At 43.5% G+C, this 20,898-nt stretch overlaps 1 protein-coding gene across 3 annotated transcripts in view; it reads left to right on the forward strand.

Moving 5' to 3' along the window:
- GRB10 (growth factor receptor bound protein 10) overlaps positions 1 to 13,691 on the forward strand; it is a 91,295-nt gene extending 77,604 nt beyond the window's left edge. For all 3 annotated transcript variants that reach the window (XM_079949621.1, XM_079949623.1, XM_079949622.1), the window contains 4 exons: positions 2,613 to 2,679; positions 3,111 to 3,198; positions 5,665 to 5,758; positions 9,347 to 13,691. In XM_079949621.1, the coding sequence (XP_079805747.1) occupies positions 2,613 to 2,679; positions 3,111 to 3,198; positions 5,665 to 5,758; positions 9,347 to 9,493 (396 nt within the window). In that variant the 3' untranslated portion in view covers positions 9,494 to 13,691. The remainder of the gene's footprint in view (positions 1 to 2,612; positions 2,680 to 3,110; positions 3,199 to 5,664; positions 5,759 to 9,346) is intronic.
- The last annotated feature ends 7,207 nt before the right edge of the window (positions 13,692 to 20,898 follow it).

A 20,898-nucleotide genomic window follows, 5' to 3' on the forward strand; every position in this document is an offset into this window, starting at 1 on the left:
TTATGAACAAGCGTCTGAGAAAAGAGCAACTGGCTTAACATTGTCAGAAGTGGCATGGGAGCCACTGTGGTGTGGCTGGTGGCAGGAATGTCTGAAGGAATTTGATCATGTGAGTGGAGACTGGAAGCACCACGAATTTCCATGTCAGAGCTCCTGGTTCTCCAAGTTGCTGGTGAGGTGGCAGCTATACAGTGGTGCCTTGCAAGACGAAATTAATCTGTTCCGTGAGGCTCTTTGTATAGCGGTTTTTTCGTCTTGCGAAGCAAGCCCATTGACAGCTTAGCGGATTAGCGCTATTAGCGGTTTAGCGGCTTTTAGCGATCAGCTGTTAAGCGGCTTATCAGCGGATAAGCTGATAAGCGGCTTAGCGGCTTAGGAAAAGGGGGGGAAAAGGGGAAAAAACCCGCAGGAACTCGTAAGACATTTTCGTCTTGCGAAGCAAGCCCATAGGGAAATTCGTTTTGCGAAGCGCCTCCAAAACGGAAAACCCTTTCGTCTAGCGGGTTTTCCATCTTGCGAGGCGTTTGTCTTGCGGGGCACCACTGTATTTGCCAGCCAGAATCCACACGGTTTGAATTCCTTGTGACATTACCAGAAAAGGGGGCGGGGCAGTACTACGTTGCAGAAACTCAATATTTTGGTAGACTTTGCAATAGCTTCCTGTCATGTTTTCCATTCTGCAGTATTCACAGTAAAATGAGCATGGGTGTGTGCCAAGTGCTGTTTCAGAAGGGCAGCAAGGTTACGCACATACGCGAGACGTACGTCTTGGACACGCCCATCACATGAAGGGGTCATATATGTCTTCCTCAGGAGAGCTGAGGTGCTGTCCTCTCTGTTTGAAATATTTCTCTCTCTCTTTATCTCAGATCTCTGGGTGGGTGACAATAATTTGGAAGCAGAACCATAGTACCAGGGGGCATGGCATTCTAAAACTGGGGTGGCACCATGGGCATGCCAATGACTGCAAGGAATACAATTCCCACAGGTTGGACAATGAAGACTGCCTCCTTTTATGATCTTAATTCCTGGGCAGGACTATATCTGGAGAGACGCTGTGCCATTTGGGCTCCCAATTTGTTCAGGGCTTTATAAGTCATCGGTAGAACCTTGAACTCAGACCAGAAACATATTGACAGTCAGTGCAGATCTTTGAGAATCAACACAATATGGCTCATGATTACAGTCAAATTTAAAAAATTAGGCAATTGCGTTTTAGTCCAGAAGCAGCCTTTGAGTCGTTTTCAAGGGCAGCCCCATGTAGAGCGAATTACAGTACAGTGGTACCTCGCAAGACGAATGCCTTGTAAGACGAAAAGCTCGCAAGACGAAAGAGTTTTTCGTTTTTTGAGTTGCTTCGCAAGACAAATTTCCCTATGGGCTTGCTTCGCAAGACGAAAACGTCTTGCAAGTTTGTTTCCTTTGTCTTGCAAGTTTGTTTCCTTTTTCTTAAAACCATGCATTCACTTTGAGGAGCAACTCATAGCACGCGGTGTGGTAGCCTTTTTTGAGGTTTTTGAAGACTTTGGTGATTTTTGAAGCTTTTCCAAAGTCCGTGCCTCGCAAGACGAAAAAATCGCAAGACGAAAAAACTCGCGGAACGAATTAATTTCGTCTTGCGAGGTACCACTGTAGTTCAAATTGTTGTTGTTAGTTGCTATTACTGTTCCTGCCATTATATATAATTTAAATGTGATTTAAATTGCATATACAATATAAGGTTAAATGGGCCTGCAGACAATAAGGTGATAGTCTGTGCTGTGTTGGATAAAATTGTTATAACAATTACTCCTAAATGAAGTGAGTTTTTTTGTTTTCACCTCTAATATGCTGTAAGATCTTCATGAATCTTGCACCCTGCCTCCAATAGAAATCTCAGATCTCTCTCTCTCTCTCTCTCTCTCTCTCTCTCTCTCTCTCTGTGTGTGTAAAGTGATTTGCATTCCACAAAAATAATTCAAACTTTTAAAAAAAAATTCCTCCAAAGATCTCAGAATTGTATAAATGATGCTGCTTCTCCCACAAGCTCAGATCCCTGTGATTGATTAGAACTAAGTCACAATAAGTGGTCCAAAATCATCCAGGAAGCTTTGTGGTTTAGCAGAGGTTTGAACCCGGGACTGAAGAAGATATTTGATGGCCTTGATTGACAGACGGCTAATGGCTTGTTGTTGGCTTTTCAATGGAGTACCAAGCAGCCTCCTTGTATGCTTAAAAGAGACTTAATTTGATTATTGCTCCATGTGGACAAAAAACCTGACACACACACACAGACACACACACACACACACACACACAGACACACACACACACTTTTCATCCAAAGAGCATTTTATAATAGTTGTATAACAATTAAATTGGATTGGAGAAATTTGCCACTTTTTCCCCAATGAGCTTCTTTGGCTGATTTAGAAGCCAAATCAAAAATTCAACTTTTAATTTTTTAATTTTATTTTTAAGGTACAGAAACTTCACATATTCTCACTGCATTGCAATACATTTCCTGTCATGGCATGAAGAAACTGAAACTGGGTTAAACGTTTTGATATGTTGTTTTTGCATATAGTAATATTAATAATTTGAGGTTTTGTGATTGCTTCTTTGTTCTACAGAAACGCAGCACAAGAATGAATATCCTGGGTAGCCAAAGTCCTCTTCATCCTTCCATGCTGAACACAGGTAAGAAAAATTGAAACTGACAAGTATTTGGAGAGGTAGATGATCTCGTATAATTTTCGTGGGAAAGCTGAGACTGTAATTAATTTTCCCTGATTCCACTGAATTCCATCAAACTTCAGTGCTCATCTGTGGTTGGATTGTGCCCATGCTGATTAAAATTTAACTTAAATTATATTAAGCCATATTTGCTCTTCTTGAGCCAGAAAGCTAGAGTTTATTCTTTGCCCTTTTAAAAGGGAACGTTGATGTTTAGTTTGAGCCCATTCGTGTTAAACATTTTGTGCAATGGCTTTTATGTTTGATTCATTTTTTGTGGGAAACCCAGCCAGATGGGCGGCGTATAAATATTAATATATTGATATATTAATTAATTATAGAAGAATTGGGCTACAGTGCTGAATACTAGCAATGACCAGTTATTTCTTCTTCAGTTATTCATAGGACACAAAACTGGTTTCACGGCAGAATCTCTAGAGAAGAATCGCACAGGATTATTAAACAGCAGGGTCTTGTAGATGGGTATGTTTTTCCTCACTGCACGTGATATTTGCCACTGTCCTGAGAGTCCCAGATACAACCATGATCCAAATTTTCATGTAAAAGTACCTAGTTTACCTAGTCTGAAAAGACCATGGCATACAATCCTTGGCGAGGGATGGGGGGGGGGGAGGAAATGGGGTGGCATATTATTTTACTGAAGGTTTGTAGGATCATAGGATGTAGCTCAAAATGTTGCTGTAATGGTTCTAGGGGTTGCTCGTGCGTAAGTTGTCGCCACACCTGGCAGAGTTACCTGGGTGAACCCGATTCTGTCCGGACATCCACTCACCCGTGGCTGTCTCAGTTGCTGGCTGAATCCGTCAGTGAGCGTTTCTTGAACTTCTTCCAGCAAAGAAGCTCTTTGATGCCTAGTCTCCGCCTACTCTCCCTGCGCGGAAGCCTTCTGCGCAGGGAGGGTGTGGGCAGCGGAGGACCCGTGCTTTCCCTGCTGGTCTCCGGCGAGGAGTCATGGAGCCACCTCGCCGATTCCCCCATCTGCCCCCCTTCTCCACTGGTGCTACGCTGATTTCCTTCCCCAGCAGATGGGCTGCTTCTCTCCCTCCTGGTACGCTCTCCGTAATCCCTCTGGAGCCCTCCCTCTCCCTCTGGCTCCGATGGCAGTTCCCTGACAGTTGTCTACTGGCATCACCTTTCCAGGGTCTCAGCAGATCTTCTCATGCTGCCTGGCAATGCCAGGGTTTTAATTTGGGTCTTACATTACACTTCCCTATGAATGCTCAAATGTTCTGCATAAATTCTCCTCGCTCTGGCCTGCAACCCTGATGGTGGGTAATTAAAAAGACTTATATTGATTGATTAGGGACGCAGGTGGCGCTGTGGGTTAAAGCCTCAGCGCCTAGGACTTGCCGATTGAAAGGTCGGTGGTTCGAATCCCTGCGGCGGGGTGCGCTCCCGCTGCTCGGTCCCAGCGCCTGCCAACCTAGCAGTTCGAAAGCACCTCCGGGTGCAAGTAGATAAATAGGGACCGCTTACCAGCGGGAAGGTAAACGGCGTTTCCGTGTGCGGCTCTGGCTCGCCAGAGCAGCGATGTCACGCTGGCCACGTGACCCGGAAGTGTCTCCGGACAGCGCTGGCCCCTGGCCTCTTAAGTGAGATGGGCGCACAACCCCAGAGTCTGTCAAGACTGGCCCGTACGGGCAGGGGTACCTTTACCTTTACCTTTATATTGATTGATTATCTGACTGTTCACGAGCATTTCCAAGGTTGCAAGGTTTGTCATAATTTCATCAGCCAAATTTCAGATTAGTTAAGAGTTAGACTCTAGTGTGTGCTGGTGTCACAGACTGGTTGGACACAGAGGAATAGCAGGAGGAACCAGATGCGGAACCCCAAGGGAAGAAGAGAAGCAGAACCTGGGGAGCTGGGAGAGTCTGTGGCAGAGATAAGTCCAGAATTCAAGGCAGAAGCAGGAGAGGAAGGAAGCCAGGAGCCATAGAGGAGCCCTGTTGGTGAAGAAGCATGTGACAAGCTCCCCCCCCCCCCCGGTCTCCCAGAACCAGAAGAGGGATCAGTGGCGTAGCGTGGGGGGTGCAGGGGGGGCCGGCCACACCAGGCGCAACATCGGGGGGGGGGTGCGCTCGCCACCTCCGGAGTCGCCGAAGAGCCTCCGGCGCAGGCTGTAGCAGAACCCCATGTCTCGCAGAACCGATGAGCTGTGCGCGCATCCGGGCTGAAGGCGTCCGGCAGGCAGTGGCTCTCAGCGCTCGCCGCGGTCCCCGCGCGTCAGGGCCGCGGAGGGCGCGCCAGGCAGCCCCTCCTCACAGCCCCGCCACTGCCGCCACTGCTGCAGCTGCTGGGCCATGTTGCATTTTCCTCGCCTCTCTGCCCTCCTCCTCCGGGCAAGTGGCGTCGTTTGGGCGGCAGCGCCAGCGGCAACTTGCCTCAGATCACCTGACACGGACCCGCCACCGCCGTCGTGGCTACCTTACCGCAAATACCCCAGCCCAGGCAGCAGCAAGAAGAAGCTGGCAGCGACGGCAGGTTAGGGGTTAGGAGCGCAAATTACTTGCCTTGCCCCGGGTTAGGGGGCGCAAATTACTTGCCTTGCCCCGGGTGCTGACAACCCACGCTACGCCGCTGAGAGGGATGAAAAGGGCAGAGGAGAGGGTGGCGGCATGCAGGCACAGTCTCAGACAGCTTGTGAAAAACATTGGAGAAGAGGGGACTTAGGCAGCTGTGAGGAGGACCTTCAGTCTTAACAACTGTTTCATGGCTGCAGGACCTGCCAGAGAAAAGTTGCTGTGCTTATTAGGCTTGACACACCTATGCAGATCCTGATTTTGCTAACAAAGAGTTAACTCCAACTTGCTTGGTGTGATTTACTGCTGGATCGCTCCTGTCAGCTGGTAAAATAATGAAACGGAGATGTTCATTTATTTCCAAGTAGTAGTCAATTTAATAATAAAGTATAATATTGCTTCCCAGGTTATTTCTTCTCCGGGACAGTCAGAGTAACCCAAAGGCATTTGTACTTACACTGTGTCACCATCAAAAAATTAAGCATTTCCAGATTTTGCCGGTAAGTACGGCACTTTTAAAAAATATGGTGCAGAATTCATCATGGGTTTTATTGATGAAGATTTCCGAAAGGCTTTTCAGTTCAACCAATGATAGCATTCAGAAACTAGATTTTTTTCTCATTTCCTCTCTGTACTTTTCTCAGAATACGTTAAGTTGGGCAAGACCTCTTCCCTGATCTGGTCCATAAGCAGAGGAGGGCAGTTGCTTATCTCTCCCCCCCCCCCCAATGCAGCAATGGAGCATTTGAATGTATGTGCATGTATAATCCAATGTTCAAAAGCCTAAAAGCCACAGGAAGATCTCCAGAAACTGACATTGCAACTTTGACTGACTTCTGCATTCAGGTGTTCTGTTACAGCATAAACGACAGAGCTGCACACTGGGGAAAAGGCACACTGTCTCCTCTTCATACAATGGACCAGATCAATCAAGATGTCGTCATCATTATTATTTCAGAAAACAGGGCTGAATTTAGAAACCCTTATCTGTATATGCACACTCATCTCCCATGTGTAATACTCAGTGAAAGACCTCTAGCCATAGTATTTCCAACATGGACAATACAAATGCCTTTATTTCTCAGAGAATAACATCCTGAAATGCCAGATTATCTCCAGTGACAGCCAATCTTTAAAATTAATTTACGGTAATTTATTTTGGGCTACAATGTTTGTGATATTTCAGATATATTAGTCTTAACTTGTTTTTGTGAAGAAGTTGTTTATATCTTTATGGGACAAAATTGTGAACAAAGCATAATTTTTAATTTTGGCTCTCTTTTTTTATTAGCCAAAAATTAACAAGTGGAAATCCACAATTCAAATTTCAAAATCGATTTTTTTCCCCAGTAGCACAATTACTATCATTGTTACAGAAAATGGAAAAGTTTGCCCATTTTTTGTGTCCGTTGTGTTTATAAGGGCTGTTGGTTGTCAGAGGTATCTCACAACAAGTTAATGCCCTTGCCCAGGACCGAGAGCAACACTCCCTAACCATGTCAAACTTGTAGCTGCTGGCTTTTTGCATCAGCCTCCATGAGCACGGATCATGCCGTAATGATCATTCCCAACTCACAGAAGATGGTCTAGGACAGTGATGGCCAAACTTGGCCCTCTAGTTGTTTTGGGACTACAATTCCCATCATCCCTGACCACTGGTCCTGTTAGCTAGGGATGATGGGAGTTGTAGTCCCAAACCAGCTGGAGGGCCAAGTTTGGCCATCACTGGTCTAAGAGGACACTGTGGTCAACAGTATCAAAAGCCACTGAGAGTTTAAGCAACATCAACAAGTTTGCACTTCTCCATCCCTCTCCCAAAGATCAGGGCAACCAAGGTCAATTCTGTCCCCAAAGCAGACATGAACCCAGTCTGAAATGGGTCAAGAGAATCATTTTCTTCCAATAGTGTCTGTAGCTATACCACCACCCTCTCAAGCACATTACTGCCAAAGGACAGTATTTGTGACCAGGTGATAATTGTCAAGCACCACTGCATTCAGGGAGGGCTTTCTTTAAAGAGTGCCCATGTGTTTCAGGAAAACAGGCACACACTCCTCCTGCAAATATGTGTTAACCACACCATGGACCTCCTCCTAAAGCTATGATATGGGCAAGAGTCAGGAAGGCATATTGTGGGCCAAACCACTGCAAGCATTTCTCCCATGTGACAGCATTGAAGGAAGCAATTGTCCCAATGCAGAGGGATGCAACTGTAGACTATCTCAGCTGCAGTTACCTGGGTGTAGGAGGAATAATCCTCAACAGGGAGGCGTTTGCAGCAATACAGGAGCGCTTGGACACCCACTGATAGACCTCTTTGCCTTCTCCAAGAACCACCCCTTCCCAAGGTACATGTTTAGATTTCAGATAGCCTGGGCAGAGGTGCAGATACATGGAGTGCCAAAAGGACCTCTTGACTTCTCCTGCTGCCCTTATACAAGAGATACAGGTGGAGCAGGCCCCTTTCCAGCCTTGGTTCTCTGAGACCCTCAACCTAGAGACTCACTTACCCTGGTTCCAGCCGAACAAGTGAGACCTGTTAATTCAGTGTGCTCCCCACTTCCTGGCTCAGCCATGTGCCCTAATTAGAATGTAATGTAACTTTATAACTGTTGGATACCTCTAACGTCAACTGGAAGATTCATTTTGGTTTGGTGTGCAGAGGCATCCAAGATAACATCCTGTTTCTCAGTGGCTAACATAACCCAAAACTTTGTTCCATCCTTGTGCCTAGCCTGATGTTGTCCATATCGTCTTCACAAAGTCAGCATCTCCTTGCACCCTATAGTTTGGCCTGGCCAAACGCCTCCTCCCTAGTTCTCCTTCCCTAATTATTTTCAAGATGCATTCTATTTAAACCTTTTTGAGGGACAAAAGTGAGGAAAGAGAACCAGGCTTGGTGGAAAAAATTTAGTTTCATTTCCGGCCTTCCTGGGCAAGTCAAAGATATTAACCCATTGTTGGATACCTTCATGCTGAGCAACCAATGTCCTGTTCTATACCAGTAATACTAATTTGCTGCGTTGGGGTGGGGAGTGGGGTAGGGACAATAGAAGAACGGAAGGGAAGGATAAAATGGTAAAAGGATTGCGGACAAATGTCCCGCAATCATTGCGCCCTGACCTCGCCACTGTGATCCATGCGACGGTCACCTCCAGACTGGATTATTGTAATCTGCTCTACGTGGGGCTGCCCTTGAGACTGACCCAGAAACTCCAGTGGGTGCAGAATGCCGTGGCGAGACTCCTTACGGGGTCCTCGCTGTGGGAGCACATTCACCCAATGCTACACCAGCTGCACTGGCTCCAGGTGGAGTACAGGATCAAGTTTAAGGTGCTGGTTTTAACCTTTAAAGCCCTAAACTGCCTAGGACCCTCGTACCTACAGGACCGCCTCTCCTGATATGTCCCACGGAGGACCTTACGGTTTTCAAACAAAAACATCTTGGAGGTCCCGGGCTACAGAGAGTTTAGGCTGGCCTCAGCCAGAGCCAGGGCTTTTTCGGCTGTGGCTCTGATCTGGTGGAACACTCTGTCACAAGAGACTAGGGCCCTGTGGGACTTGACATCTTTCCGCAAGGCCTGCAAGACAGAGCTGTTCCACCAGGCCTTTGGCCAAGGCACAGCCTGACCCCCTCCTTTGGTAATCCTCACAGAACTCTAGCCCAATGGTTGCCATCAGTTTGATTTGAACTGATTTTATAATGAATTGATTTTAGAATGCTGTATTATTTTACTGTTGTTAGCCGCTCTGAGCCTGGAATTGGCTGGGGAGGGCGGGATATAAATAAAATGTTATTATATTTATTATTGTTGGGACTATGGGCTAAGGGTTAAGTCAAAAGATGGAGCTTTGCTGTGCCCAAAATTTGAAATGGCGAAATTTCTATTTTGAATATCAGAATTGTGGATGAGGTAAAACCAACTTTAAACAAGTCTGAAGTATTAGCTCAATTGATAGATGAGTTCTGTCAGTTGACACCCTTGGTTGATGTGCATCCATCCATTAGTTAGCACCCTAATTTGGTTATATTGCTGCTTAACTTGACATGGTTTTAGTATTTTAACTTTTTTTATTAATTTTTCAAGTGTGAAGATGACGGACAGATATTTTTCAGTCTGGATGATGGGAGCACCAAATTCACTGACCTAATACAACTTGTTGAGTTCTACCAACTAAACAAGGGAGTTTTGCCGTGTAAACTCAAACACCACTGCATACGTGTGGCCTTATGACCTCTATTTTGATCCATGTTGAAGACCGACTTTGCTCAGTGATGGAAGTTGCCAGAGAAATATTATAAAAGGAAGGTTGACACTGGGGAATTAGCAGAATAGTTGTTCACAAGAATTATGCACCTTGGGGATTTGGAAAAGGATGAATTGAGCAACAGACTGAGATTTTGCTGGTTTGTATAACACCTAAACATGCTTGGTGCTGAGTGTCCTAGCAACCCCTAAAATCAGGAAAGGGTGTGTAAAATCATTAAACAAAACTGGAAACTGTCCCTTGGCTGGTCCATTTAACAGAATCAAGTTTGTGAAGCAAAATTATTGAAAAGAACTCTTGCCCTGGAATAATCTTGAGAATTTAAGACTTAGTGTGTTTACTTTTTGTATTGATCACACTCTACTATTTTTTGTTTTTTGCACTCCTACTTTTTGGATATTGCATATGGCCTATATTAGGAGCTGATGAAGCTTTTACACTTATGCAGGATTTGGGTATTAATCTAAATCCTGTATTTCATGAGTTGCTTGAGCCTAACAAGGATCTAGAAGACAAAAATATGACTTGATGGCTCTGAAAATCAGCAGCTATGTTATGTACCGATGCTCTTGAAGAAACAGTGTGGATACAACTATGGCAATATACACATACCAACATATGTACTCTTTAGAATGATTGGGTTTTTTAAAAAAATATAATGGCTGTAGCTTGTGTGCAGGACACTAATAATAGCTAGTCATGCAAAGGATTCTGATTCTATGCATAAATGTGTTTTAACCCATTTTAATCTGAATGTGTTTTGTCTTCCCCCACATTCTCAGCCTACTAGAGCCCTCTGGTCTGCATGACCCTTTGGGAAAATCCACTGACAAAGGCTAGAGTGACAATATGTATTTGGAACCAGCTTTGGGAGGTGGGGCTTCACTTGTTTAGTCTACCTAGTAGGACACAAGTTCAGTGTTTCCTTGCTTTCTGACCATGTCACAGGGCCTTTCGTGCAGGTGTATCACTGTCCAATCTCCTAACCATGGTTGAGAGTTCAAGAGGGCCCCGTGTGTTTGCATTATCCTTCCCTCCAGCCTCTGAACCCGCATTTTCAGTAACCAAAACACAGACTGAAAATAAGTCTTTAACCTTGTTTGCAAATGACTTGGGTCTAGAGTTACTTGAAAATGCCAGTAAAGATGTAAGCCTAACTATAATTAGCTCCAAAACTGAAAGAAAGAAGGAAATGGCCATGGAGTATCCTGGTCTCCTAATTATGGTTAGATTGTTGGATATGACTGCACTGGCACAGACATAGGGTTGTTTCCAACTAAGTTCTACTCAGAGTAGGTCCATAGAGAATATTAAGGACCTCCGTTACTAATGTCCATTTATTTCAATGGATCTACTCATGAGTGTGACTAACACTGGCTAAACCTCATAGAGTTGTTTTCCTAAGTCAGGCATAGGCAAACTCGGCCCTCCAGATGTTTTGGGACTACAACTCCCTTCATCCCTGACCACTAGTCCTGTTAGCTAGGGATGATGGTCCCAAAACATCTGGAGGGCCGAGTTTGCCTATGCCTGTCCTAAGTGTTGGTAAGGCAACAGTGATGCCCAGTCAGGTAAATTTGAATAATTTCTTCTTCAGTTGAACTGTGTCTTGCTTGTATTGTGCAGGATTGCCAAAACTTCTGTACAGAACTGGGGGCAAAATCCATTGACTGCTCTCCATCCATTTCAGACCTGCGCAAAGAAAAGTTATGCAAGTGCCACCAGAATGATTGGGTGATAATATGCAGTAGTGCTGGTTTAATGACTTGTTTTATTGCTAATAGAAATTGGACATTCAACCCTTCATGCCACTGCTGAATTTACCATTGACAATTCAGTAACCTAATACTTGGGGGTATATGCACTAAAGTATTTATATTAGTTGGTCAAACTAGTTTGTGGCAAACTAGTTTGGTTTTGCTTCATTCCTGGTTCATCATTTAAATAAGGCCCAGTTCACACACAATGGTAAGCCATGGTTTATTAAACTATGGCTTATTAAGACCATGGTGTAGCATTACATATGAGCCTGCCCAGTGGTTTTAACTTCTCATTTCTTTACTGCCAACAAATCATTATGTGAAGCCATTGTTTGTTGCAGGCTTATGAATATTGACTTGTTTTAGTTATAGTTTGGCATTGCAAGTGAACCAAGCACCCTTCTTTAACCATGATTTGTTTGGCCACTCCAACCAAAGTGTTCAGCAAGCTGCAGAAGTCCAGCAAGCTGTAGCTGGAAAACAAAACAAACTCTTGAGAAACAAGCCATATATTATTTGATCCTTTGTTGAGCAATTCGTCGTTAACTTGTGATTTGTTGAACAAACTGTGGCTTATCATTATATGCAAAGCAGATATTTTCAAGGCCTGTTTTAGGCTCTCTAAAGCCTTCCAGGTGGGCATTGGCTGTATGGAGCAAATAATACCTGACCCAGCTTTAATCCAAATTGATAAATGGAAATTTGGGCACCTATGGTAAGTAAAATGCAGGCGGCATAGTTAGGTTGGGTCAGATGCTACCAGCTGCCTTCATGGAGCGACACATTTTGGAGGGCTTTATAATATCTGAACCAGGACAATCTCTTGTTAAATGTTTCATTTGTTCCATGTTTACATTGCAGTGCTTTTCCTTCTGGCGATAGCTACCATTAGAGGAAGGTCAGTGCATGGTTAATACACACATGATGTGCTTTGTGTACTTTGCACGGTTTATAAAGCAAGAAGTGTATTCACCCTAGGAATGTTCAGAATTACTGTTGCAAAATAAATTTTATCTCTACTGATTATCTCATGTAACTAATAAATAGCCCATCCCGCTGGTTGAAGTTGGAAAAGCAGTTCTTTATTCACAAGGTATTCTTATAGTGGTGAGAGTAGCTTAAGAAAAAATAACCAGCTTGAGTCACATATACCAGCTGAATTATCAGTGGTATAGAAACACTGTATCTTAGTTTACAGAACACATTCTAGTAGCTTTGCCCCCATGAAATGTCTACATATAAAATGAAGAAACTTGACTTAGTTTTTATTAGAAACTTGCTGGTTTTATATGTGCATATTATTTTTTTGTCAATGTTCTTTAGACATCATATTAAGCTAAATTTTATCTTTGATTTCACTCTGCATTTTCTGTTTCACCCCTCCTATATATATTAAAAATGATTTAACATGCTCATTCTCTAGTTTCGATAAGACCATTTAGACTTTTGAGATAAATTTGTGTCTTAACTTAGTTTTCAGCAAATTTTAAAAAAATCGTTTTGCATTGTTTCATGTTTATAAAACTTGCATTCTTTGACTATCATAATTTTCTATGTAGATAGCTGACTATTTTGTACACCCAACTTTAAAATGAGCTATTTTAAAGAAATGAGCCACATGAGAGTGGTAGCTACTTTACTAGAGCACACCATTATTGCTCCTCCCTTTTTTTTGGTTTTGCTGGAAATGAAATTGTTAAAATCCCACCTTAAACATTTGCAGCAGATACAGCTGGTTGGCTGCTTCCAAACCAAGGACTGAAGGACATTTGACTTCTTTTGTATTTAAATGACATGAATGTAAAGAGGGACGCTCAGGGTTGTTTCTGGAGCCTGTTGAATTTTTATCATTTGTTTTTGTTTGCCTGTGATCTTTATTTTCTAAAATAAAATACTTCATGTAGCAATCTTGGAATATGTTGAGAAGGAAAATGTCAAACCATCTGGTAAAAAAAAATAAAAATTAAAAAACCAGTAGATAAGTTATAGAACAGTAGGTGTTTGAAAATGAACAGCTTTTTTATTTGTTGAATTAATCTTGAAGAAACACGTGCCTCAGTTTTTAGATGTTTTGTCTTCTCTTTTCTGCACTAAGTACCTGACCGTTTTGACCAATCAATGCACCTTTCCAGTGGCAAGACTTGCTTATTGTAAATTATATTGTCACAATGCAAGACTTTTTAGTGACTGTAATATGGAATAAAAGTTAAGTTTTCAGGGAATGCAAAAGGTATTAATTTAAGAGACAAAACCTCTTACTCAATATGCATTGCTTCATAACTGTAAATAGCTTTGGGGGGGGGGGTTGTGAAGCTAATTGTAATCTTTCAGGTATTTTTGTACAATTGAGGGACTGATTCTGTTTCTTGTAACTAGAAATAAACATTCATACAATTGTATTCAATTTATATTATTAGTAATGATTTGCTTCTGATGTTGGTAGAGGGTACATTTGCCAGACTAATCGAAACTACTCATCAGCTACAGTAAATTACCTATTTATGTGGGCCAATGACCATTGATGCTGCTACCACTAGTGAGGTGCTCTCAGAACCTTCCATGCATTGAGAAGATCCCAAAGGGGTTGTGTTGGGTGGTCCTGCTCTGCACATTGGCAATGCGTCTCATATTAAGGGTTTCTGTATACGTGTGCCAACAACATAAGCACATAATGTCTTCCACGCAAGATGCAATCTTCATTTGCCCTGGATCTCTCTTGAAGGAGATACATTCATACATACATTCATAGCCATTGAGAGCCAGTGTGGTGTGGTGGTTAAGAGCGGTGGACTCGTAATCTGGTGAACTGGGTTCGATTCCCCGCTCCTTCACATGCAGCTGCTGGGTGACCTTGGGCCAGTCACACTTCTCTGAAGTCTCTCAGCCTCACTCACCTCACAGAGTGTTTGTTGTGGGGGAAGAAGAGAAAGGAGAATGTTAGCTGCTTTGAGACTCCTTAGGGTAGTGATAAAGCGGGATATCAAATCCAAACTCCTCTTCTTCTTCTTCATAGGACCCCTTCAAATAAGCACCAGCCCATGGCTGGCAGGGTGTATGTCTGTTAGCTGCATCCACAGGACAGAGCTGATGGACACAGCCCCATTCTCCCACTCAATATGTGAGGGATATACATTGGAGCGCTTAGTTTCATTGACGGATTGGTTTCCCAAGGCTAAAGAACTCCATATTATGACATGCCCTATTTACTGGAGGGGACGCAGTTGGCGCTGTGGGTTAAAGCCTCAGCGCCTAGGGCTTGCCGATCGAAAGGTCGGCGGTTCGAATCCCTGCGGCGGGGTGCGCTCCTGCTGCTCGGTCCCAGCGCCTGCCAACCTAGCAGTTCGAAAGCACCTCCGGGTGCAAGTAGATAAATAGGGACCGCTTACCAGCGGGAAGGTAAACGGCGTTTCTGTGTGCGGCTCTGGCTCTGGCCAGAGCAGCGATGTCACACTGGCCACGTGACCCAGAAGTGTCTCCGGACAGCGCTGGCCCCTGGCCTCTTAAGTGAGATGGGCGCACAACCCCAGAGTCTGTCAAGACTGGCCCGTACGGGCAGGGGTACCTTTACCTTTACCTTTTATTTACTGGAAGGAGATGAGCTTCATGGACTACCCAGTGTTTCTTCAGTGCCCAGTCTGTTTTGAAATGCAACGTTGCACTACAACAAGTGCACATGACTTCTCAATAGCTAATTTGACCAGTGGTCTTTGGGATGACATGTGAGGTTGAGGAAATTGCATTCATCCAACATTAGCTTCCCTGACTAAACTACCTTGGAAACCATTATGTGAAAAAGATAAACTTAATTCATTTCAAAGCGCAAGTCCTGATCTGAACTTTCTGATTACAGGCTAGCAAAAGGTATATGAAAAAGATATTTCATTTCCGACCTGTGAGCAGAAGCTATGCCACTTAGGCTGGGTGATGTTAACTCGTATTCTGAAAGTTGAGGGAACAACTCAAAATCAGAAGGATGGTGCAGGGTGGCACAGAACATTTCACAACTGATTTCGTGAGAGATGATTAAACTTTTAAACAGGTTTAGCAATCTGTGGCCTTGCTGTTGCACCTCTGTTTCTGTTTGCCCTTGGACAGTAAAAACACTTGTAGTCTCAGGGGGAAAGGATCACATAATACACATCCAGTCAATATAACATCTAGGCAAAAGATCCTACTGCTAACACTCAGTGGCTTCTCCAGGACACAGTTGCTCCTCACTCTCCCCACTTGCCAAACAACAGAATAGCATTTTAGGAATGTGTGTCAAAATTGGGGCACAACAGGATTAAGTTCTCCACAGCTGTAATGTCTCAAGAAGAAAGTACCTCAAGGAGACACAAGGGAAACTCTTATTAGAGAAAAAAGAGTAGCTGTGTCAGCAGGTTAGTAAACTCGAAAGCTTAAGGGGTGGGATTCTCAAGAAAGGAACTACTCCTGTGATTTTCTGAGTTAATGGGGTTGTAAGCAGATCCCCCCCCCCCCCCCCGGAAGCACCACAGAAGTTCCACTAGATTTCTAGAAGTGAGCTTTACATAAAACACAAAAAATTACCTGGTAAGGAAATGTCAAGAAAAACTGAATAAAGTGCTGCCTGAATGCAGTGACATAACACTGGAGATGTACCTGTAAGACAGTGTAAATTAATAAAACTATCCTAGATGGTTCATGTAAGCTGCCAAGTATTGAGCAAGTCTGCATGGAAACAATGGGTGGTTAAACTTTTTTTTTCCTTCCAGACTGGTGCTTTATTGCGGGTGTATTCTGCAACATTTGTATGTTTACATTTGCAAACTGCACTGGACCCATTTGATCGTATTGAAGGCATAGTTTTATAGGTCTTTTTTTATAAATATTTTTATTAGTTTTCCAACACATATACATTTTTCTCTCTGTTTTAACAAATTAATCTTTTTTGACTTCCGCTTCTCTGGTAATCATCCATATTTACTCTTCGATACGCATTCCCTTCATTGTATTGCCATTTATCTTCCCTCCCCTTTCTATTTCTTTTTGACAATACATCTCAAACTTTTACAGTGCTTCTTGAAACCCCACTAGCGTTGTTTGCACATCACATACATTTTTCAGATAATCTACAAACTTTCCTCAATCTTCGATGAATTTTTGGTTTCGAACATATCTTATTTTCCCAGTCAATCTGTCCAGTTCCGCATAGTCCGTTAATTTCAATCTCCATTCTTGTATCGTCGGTACTTCCTCTTGTTTCCATTTCTGGGCCAATAAAATTCTTGCTGCTGTAACTGCATGCTGGAAAAGTTTACAGTCTTTCCTTCTTATTTCATTTCCTGTAATCCCTAAAAGAAAAGCTTCTGGTTTCTTAGCAAAAGTATATTTTAACATCTTTTTCAATTCGTTATATATTGCTTCCCAAAAGCTCCGCACTTTCTTACATTCCCAACCACTTTCTTAATAGTGGTTAAACTATTTAGTTAATGTGCTAAATAACATCATCTATATTGAAATATTTACTGAACAGACAACATCTGGTTAGCTGTGTTGAAGATTTCACAGGAAATGTGAATTTGTGGGCAGAGTATTAATGGTTTCTGACACAAGTATTTTAACTGGTAATGGGTGTGGTGGACTGGAGGGGAAACTGCTCCTTAGGTTCCCAACCAGGACTATGTGTTGACCTATGTGTGTGCACATAACACCATGGCATGCTCATGCCCCTTTTGCTTATGGATTTACAATTGAAGGACCAGCTGTTCATATTCAGGGTGCTGTAGGATTTGGCCAAGGCCTCCAGTTGCTGATCCCTGTCCGTTTTTTCCCCTTTTTTTGCTGGAATCGTTAATAGGTGTTAATGCACGCTAAATATTTTCCATGCAAACATTTATAGTAGGTTGATTCCAGGAATCATAGTGATGCAAGTTACAAGTGCTTGTATATCCGTACCTTGTAACTGACACAAATATACAATACCAGTATGATTCAAAATTGGTTTTGCAGCATCCTGATCAAAGGACCTTAATGTCTGTTTTGTTAAGGCTAGAGGTGTGCAACCGACAGCACTTATATAGGTGTTCCGTCAAACACATCTAGGCAACTAATGGAGCTAATACAAAACAAGCAAGATGATCTCCAACAATGCAAAATTCATTTAAGAAGCATCCTCTATTTTCAAATTTCCTTTAGAGACTGATGAGTGAGGCTTTAACAAAGTTAGGTTGCAACCTTATGCATGGATGTCTGGGAGTAAGTCCTATTGAAATCAGCAGGTATAAAACAGGTATAAAATTGCACTTATAGTACTTTTTTTTAGAAAAAAGATTCATTTTTGTCAAATGAGAGATCAAATAATGTTGAGAGTGAAGCAAAAGAAGTCAAAACCCAGGCACATTCCACACCAGCCGACTACCTCAATTGGCACGAGTTGTTTTATTATAGCCGTTTTTTTGTGCAGGGTCGCACAGCAGAATCAGTCTTATTGTCCAGCTACTACCTCGTTTCTTTGCCATTTAACACTTTGGCCTCCCTGAGCAAAAATCTGATTTTGCAGGCGCCCCGTGAGCAAATCGTTTTCTCCTGGCACTGCTTTACTGCTGATACCCAACTATTAATGCTATACTAAGGCAATTTTAAGGTAGCAGTTACCCTATTAAAACCCTTTAGCCAAATTGCCCTTTTATTCCCACAATCCCAGTTAAGTCTCACCAACACCGTAACTAAGGAGGAGATGGCTATCAGTGTCTACCAGCCATGTTGGCTATGCTCTACCTTGACAGAGGAAGCCTCTTTTTGTAACCCTTCTAACTCTACAGTTCTCTGTTTCCATGATTCACCTACCTCTCAGGTCTTCATTCTTCTTCCTTGATCCTCTTGGCTGTTTTCTTCTGGCTGATTCCACAAACACCGAGCCCCCAACAACTCCAGTCTTCTCCAACCAACCAACCAACCAACCAACCAACCAACCTTGCCATATATACACTTCTAGTCCAGCCCTGGTCTCTTGGGCTTCCCAACTGGAAGGTTGGTGGTTTGAATCCACATGACGGAGTGAGCTCCTGTTGCTCTGTCCCAGCTCCTGCCAACCTAGCAGTTCAAAAGCACGCCAATGCAAGTAGATAAATAGGTACTGCTGCGGTGGAAAGGTAAATGGTGTTTCCATGTGCTCTGGCACTCATCATAGTGTCTTGCTGTGCCAGCCATATGACCCGGAATGCTGTCTGCAGACAAACACCAGCTCCCTCAACCTGAAGTGAGAGGAGTGCCACAACCCAGGGTCGACTTTCACCGGACTTAACCATCCAGGGGTCCTTGACCTTGACCCTTTACCAGCCCTTGCCAATCACACTGTCTAACTGAATATTACGTAATACCTACCTATTCAAACTTAAATTCAAATAAACAAGATTTCTTCACAGTTGCACTTTTATGAAAAAAAGTGCACAATTGTAATATGACTAAATATATATTGCTCAAATATTAAATTGGCTGTGCATATCTGAAAATACTCATTATGGAAGAGAACGTGTATGGTGTAAATAAGGTGCTTTTCTTGAAAAGTGTTTTATCACCGGAAAAAGATGAGCCATGCTGCCACACAAATATGATACCAATTTTCACAAAATGTTGTAATTCATCTCTGTATTAATTCCTGCAGTGGAAATATGGATTTTCTGGTCATGTGGTGGTGGTGGTGGGGGGGGGGGGGAGATTTCCCACAACAAAAATATTGTGCAATGTTATTTCTAGGGCCCTTTCTGATAGTTGTCTCAAGACTACAAAATAGTTCTGGCCTTCCAGATGGAGTGGATAACAAAACTGCATACTTTCAAAAGAGAGAGGTGGTGGGACTTCCAGCGAGGTAAGCACTGGGAAACACTGGCTGCACGGGGATGGATGTGATCTGTTATTTGTTCATGGCTTGGGGGGGGGGGTCTGTTATAAAATATTGAGGTTTGATGCCCTTGTACAATGTTTTTGTGCAACAGTGACAGCATGGAACCCTGAATCCATAGTTTCAATGGGCAAGGATTGGATATATGTATGTGTGTGACAAAATTTGTTTATCCCTTGACTCTGAGTGGTTCTTGACAGTTGCTTGCATGGGGGACCTCAGAAGATGCAGGAGTTGTCATGCCCTAGAACATGACTCCTGCCAGCTGAGAGAGCTCAGTCCACAGACCATGAGACTCTTGATCTCAGGGTTGTGGGTTTGAGCCCCATGTTGGGGGAACAGATCCCTTCTTTGCAGGGTGTCGGACCAGATGACCCTCCTGGTCCCTTCCAGCTGTGCAATTCTATGACTTTGCCTTGCCAGCTGTTTCTGAACTACAACTCCCATCAGCCCCAGCAAGCATAGTTGGTGGCCAGAGATAATGGGAGTTCTAATTCAGAATCAGCTGGCAGGCCAAAAGTGCTTTTGATGCCATGGGTGGAGTCCAGGATTTGTAATCTTTATGCTTCAGCCTGTGAAGGCAGGAGTGACACGTGTTTGATTTTGTGGGGGAGAATCCCATTATAAAACTCACCCGGGTTCACGAGTCAAGCTCCACGTTTTCTGTTGAAGCAGGAAAGACCTGCGATGTTTTGACTGTAAAGTTTTGGGAGGGATGTGTGTCTATGAGCGTAGCCAGAATTTTTGTGGGGGACGGGACACAAGCATTTGTTGGAGGGGGCGGTAAACCTCAATTTTTAATTGCTTTGTATTGATTTTTTGATTGATGGGGTCTGTGTGGAGAGGGTAACAATGTTCAGATTTTGGGGTATTGAATTACAAGAGGATCTGTCCTGGAGTGTCAACACAAGGGGGCTTGTGAAGAAGGCGCAGCAGAGACTGTACTTTTTGAGAATCCTAAGGAAAAACCACCTTCCACAGAAACTGCTGCTTGCCTTCTATCACTGTGCCATTGAGAGCGTGCTCACTTATGGCTTATGTGTGTGGTACGGAAGCTGTACTACCCAGGACAGGATGGGGTTGTGCAGAGTTGTGAAGGCAGCAGAGAGCATTGTTGGCTGCCCACTCTCCACCTTGGAGCAGATTTATGCCACAAGGTGCCAGAGGAAGGCACCGGACATAGTAAAAGATCCATCGCATCCTGGTCACTGTCTCTTCGAGCTCCTGCCGTCAGGACGGAGATACAGGACGATGAAGACAAGAACGAGCCGTCTCAAGAACAGCTTCTTCTCCAGAGCGATCTCGGCCCTGAATGGGAAGCCTGGACTTTGAAAGTCATCTAATCTTCCTTGCTGTATTATACTGTATTGTTTTAATTAGTGTTTTTATAGTTGTTCTGATTTTGTGTGGAGTGCCCTACCTGGGTGGATGGAGCAGCCAAGTAATTTAAAGATATTATTATTATTATTATTATTATTATTATTATTATTATTATTATTATTATTATTTTGATTGATAGAGGGGGCAGCCGTCCCCCTAATCCCCCCCCCTTGGCTACACCCGTGTGTGTGATTGTGTGTGTGTGTGTGTGTTTCCCTGTGTAAAAAGAAGACCATGTTTCCCATGGACTGGGTCCGACACTCGCCTTTTCTATGCGCTGGGGTCTTCTGGCAGTGGCCTTCGTCCAGCCAGTGCTGGCGATGGGAAGGCGCTCTGCCCATGCTCCTGAGCCCCCTTTCCCTGCCGC

Source organism: Podarcis cretensis (assembly GCF_951804945.1).
Source record: "Podarcis cretensis genome assembly, chromosome: 13".
Classification (NCBI taxonomy): Eukaryota; Metazoa; Chordata; class Lepidosauria; order Squamata; family Lacertidae; genus Podarcis; species Podarcis cretensis.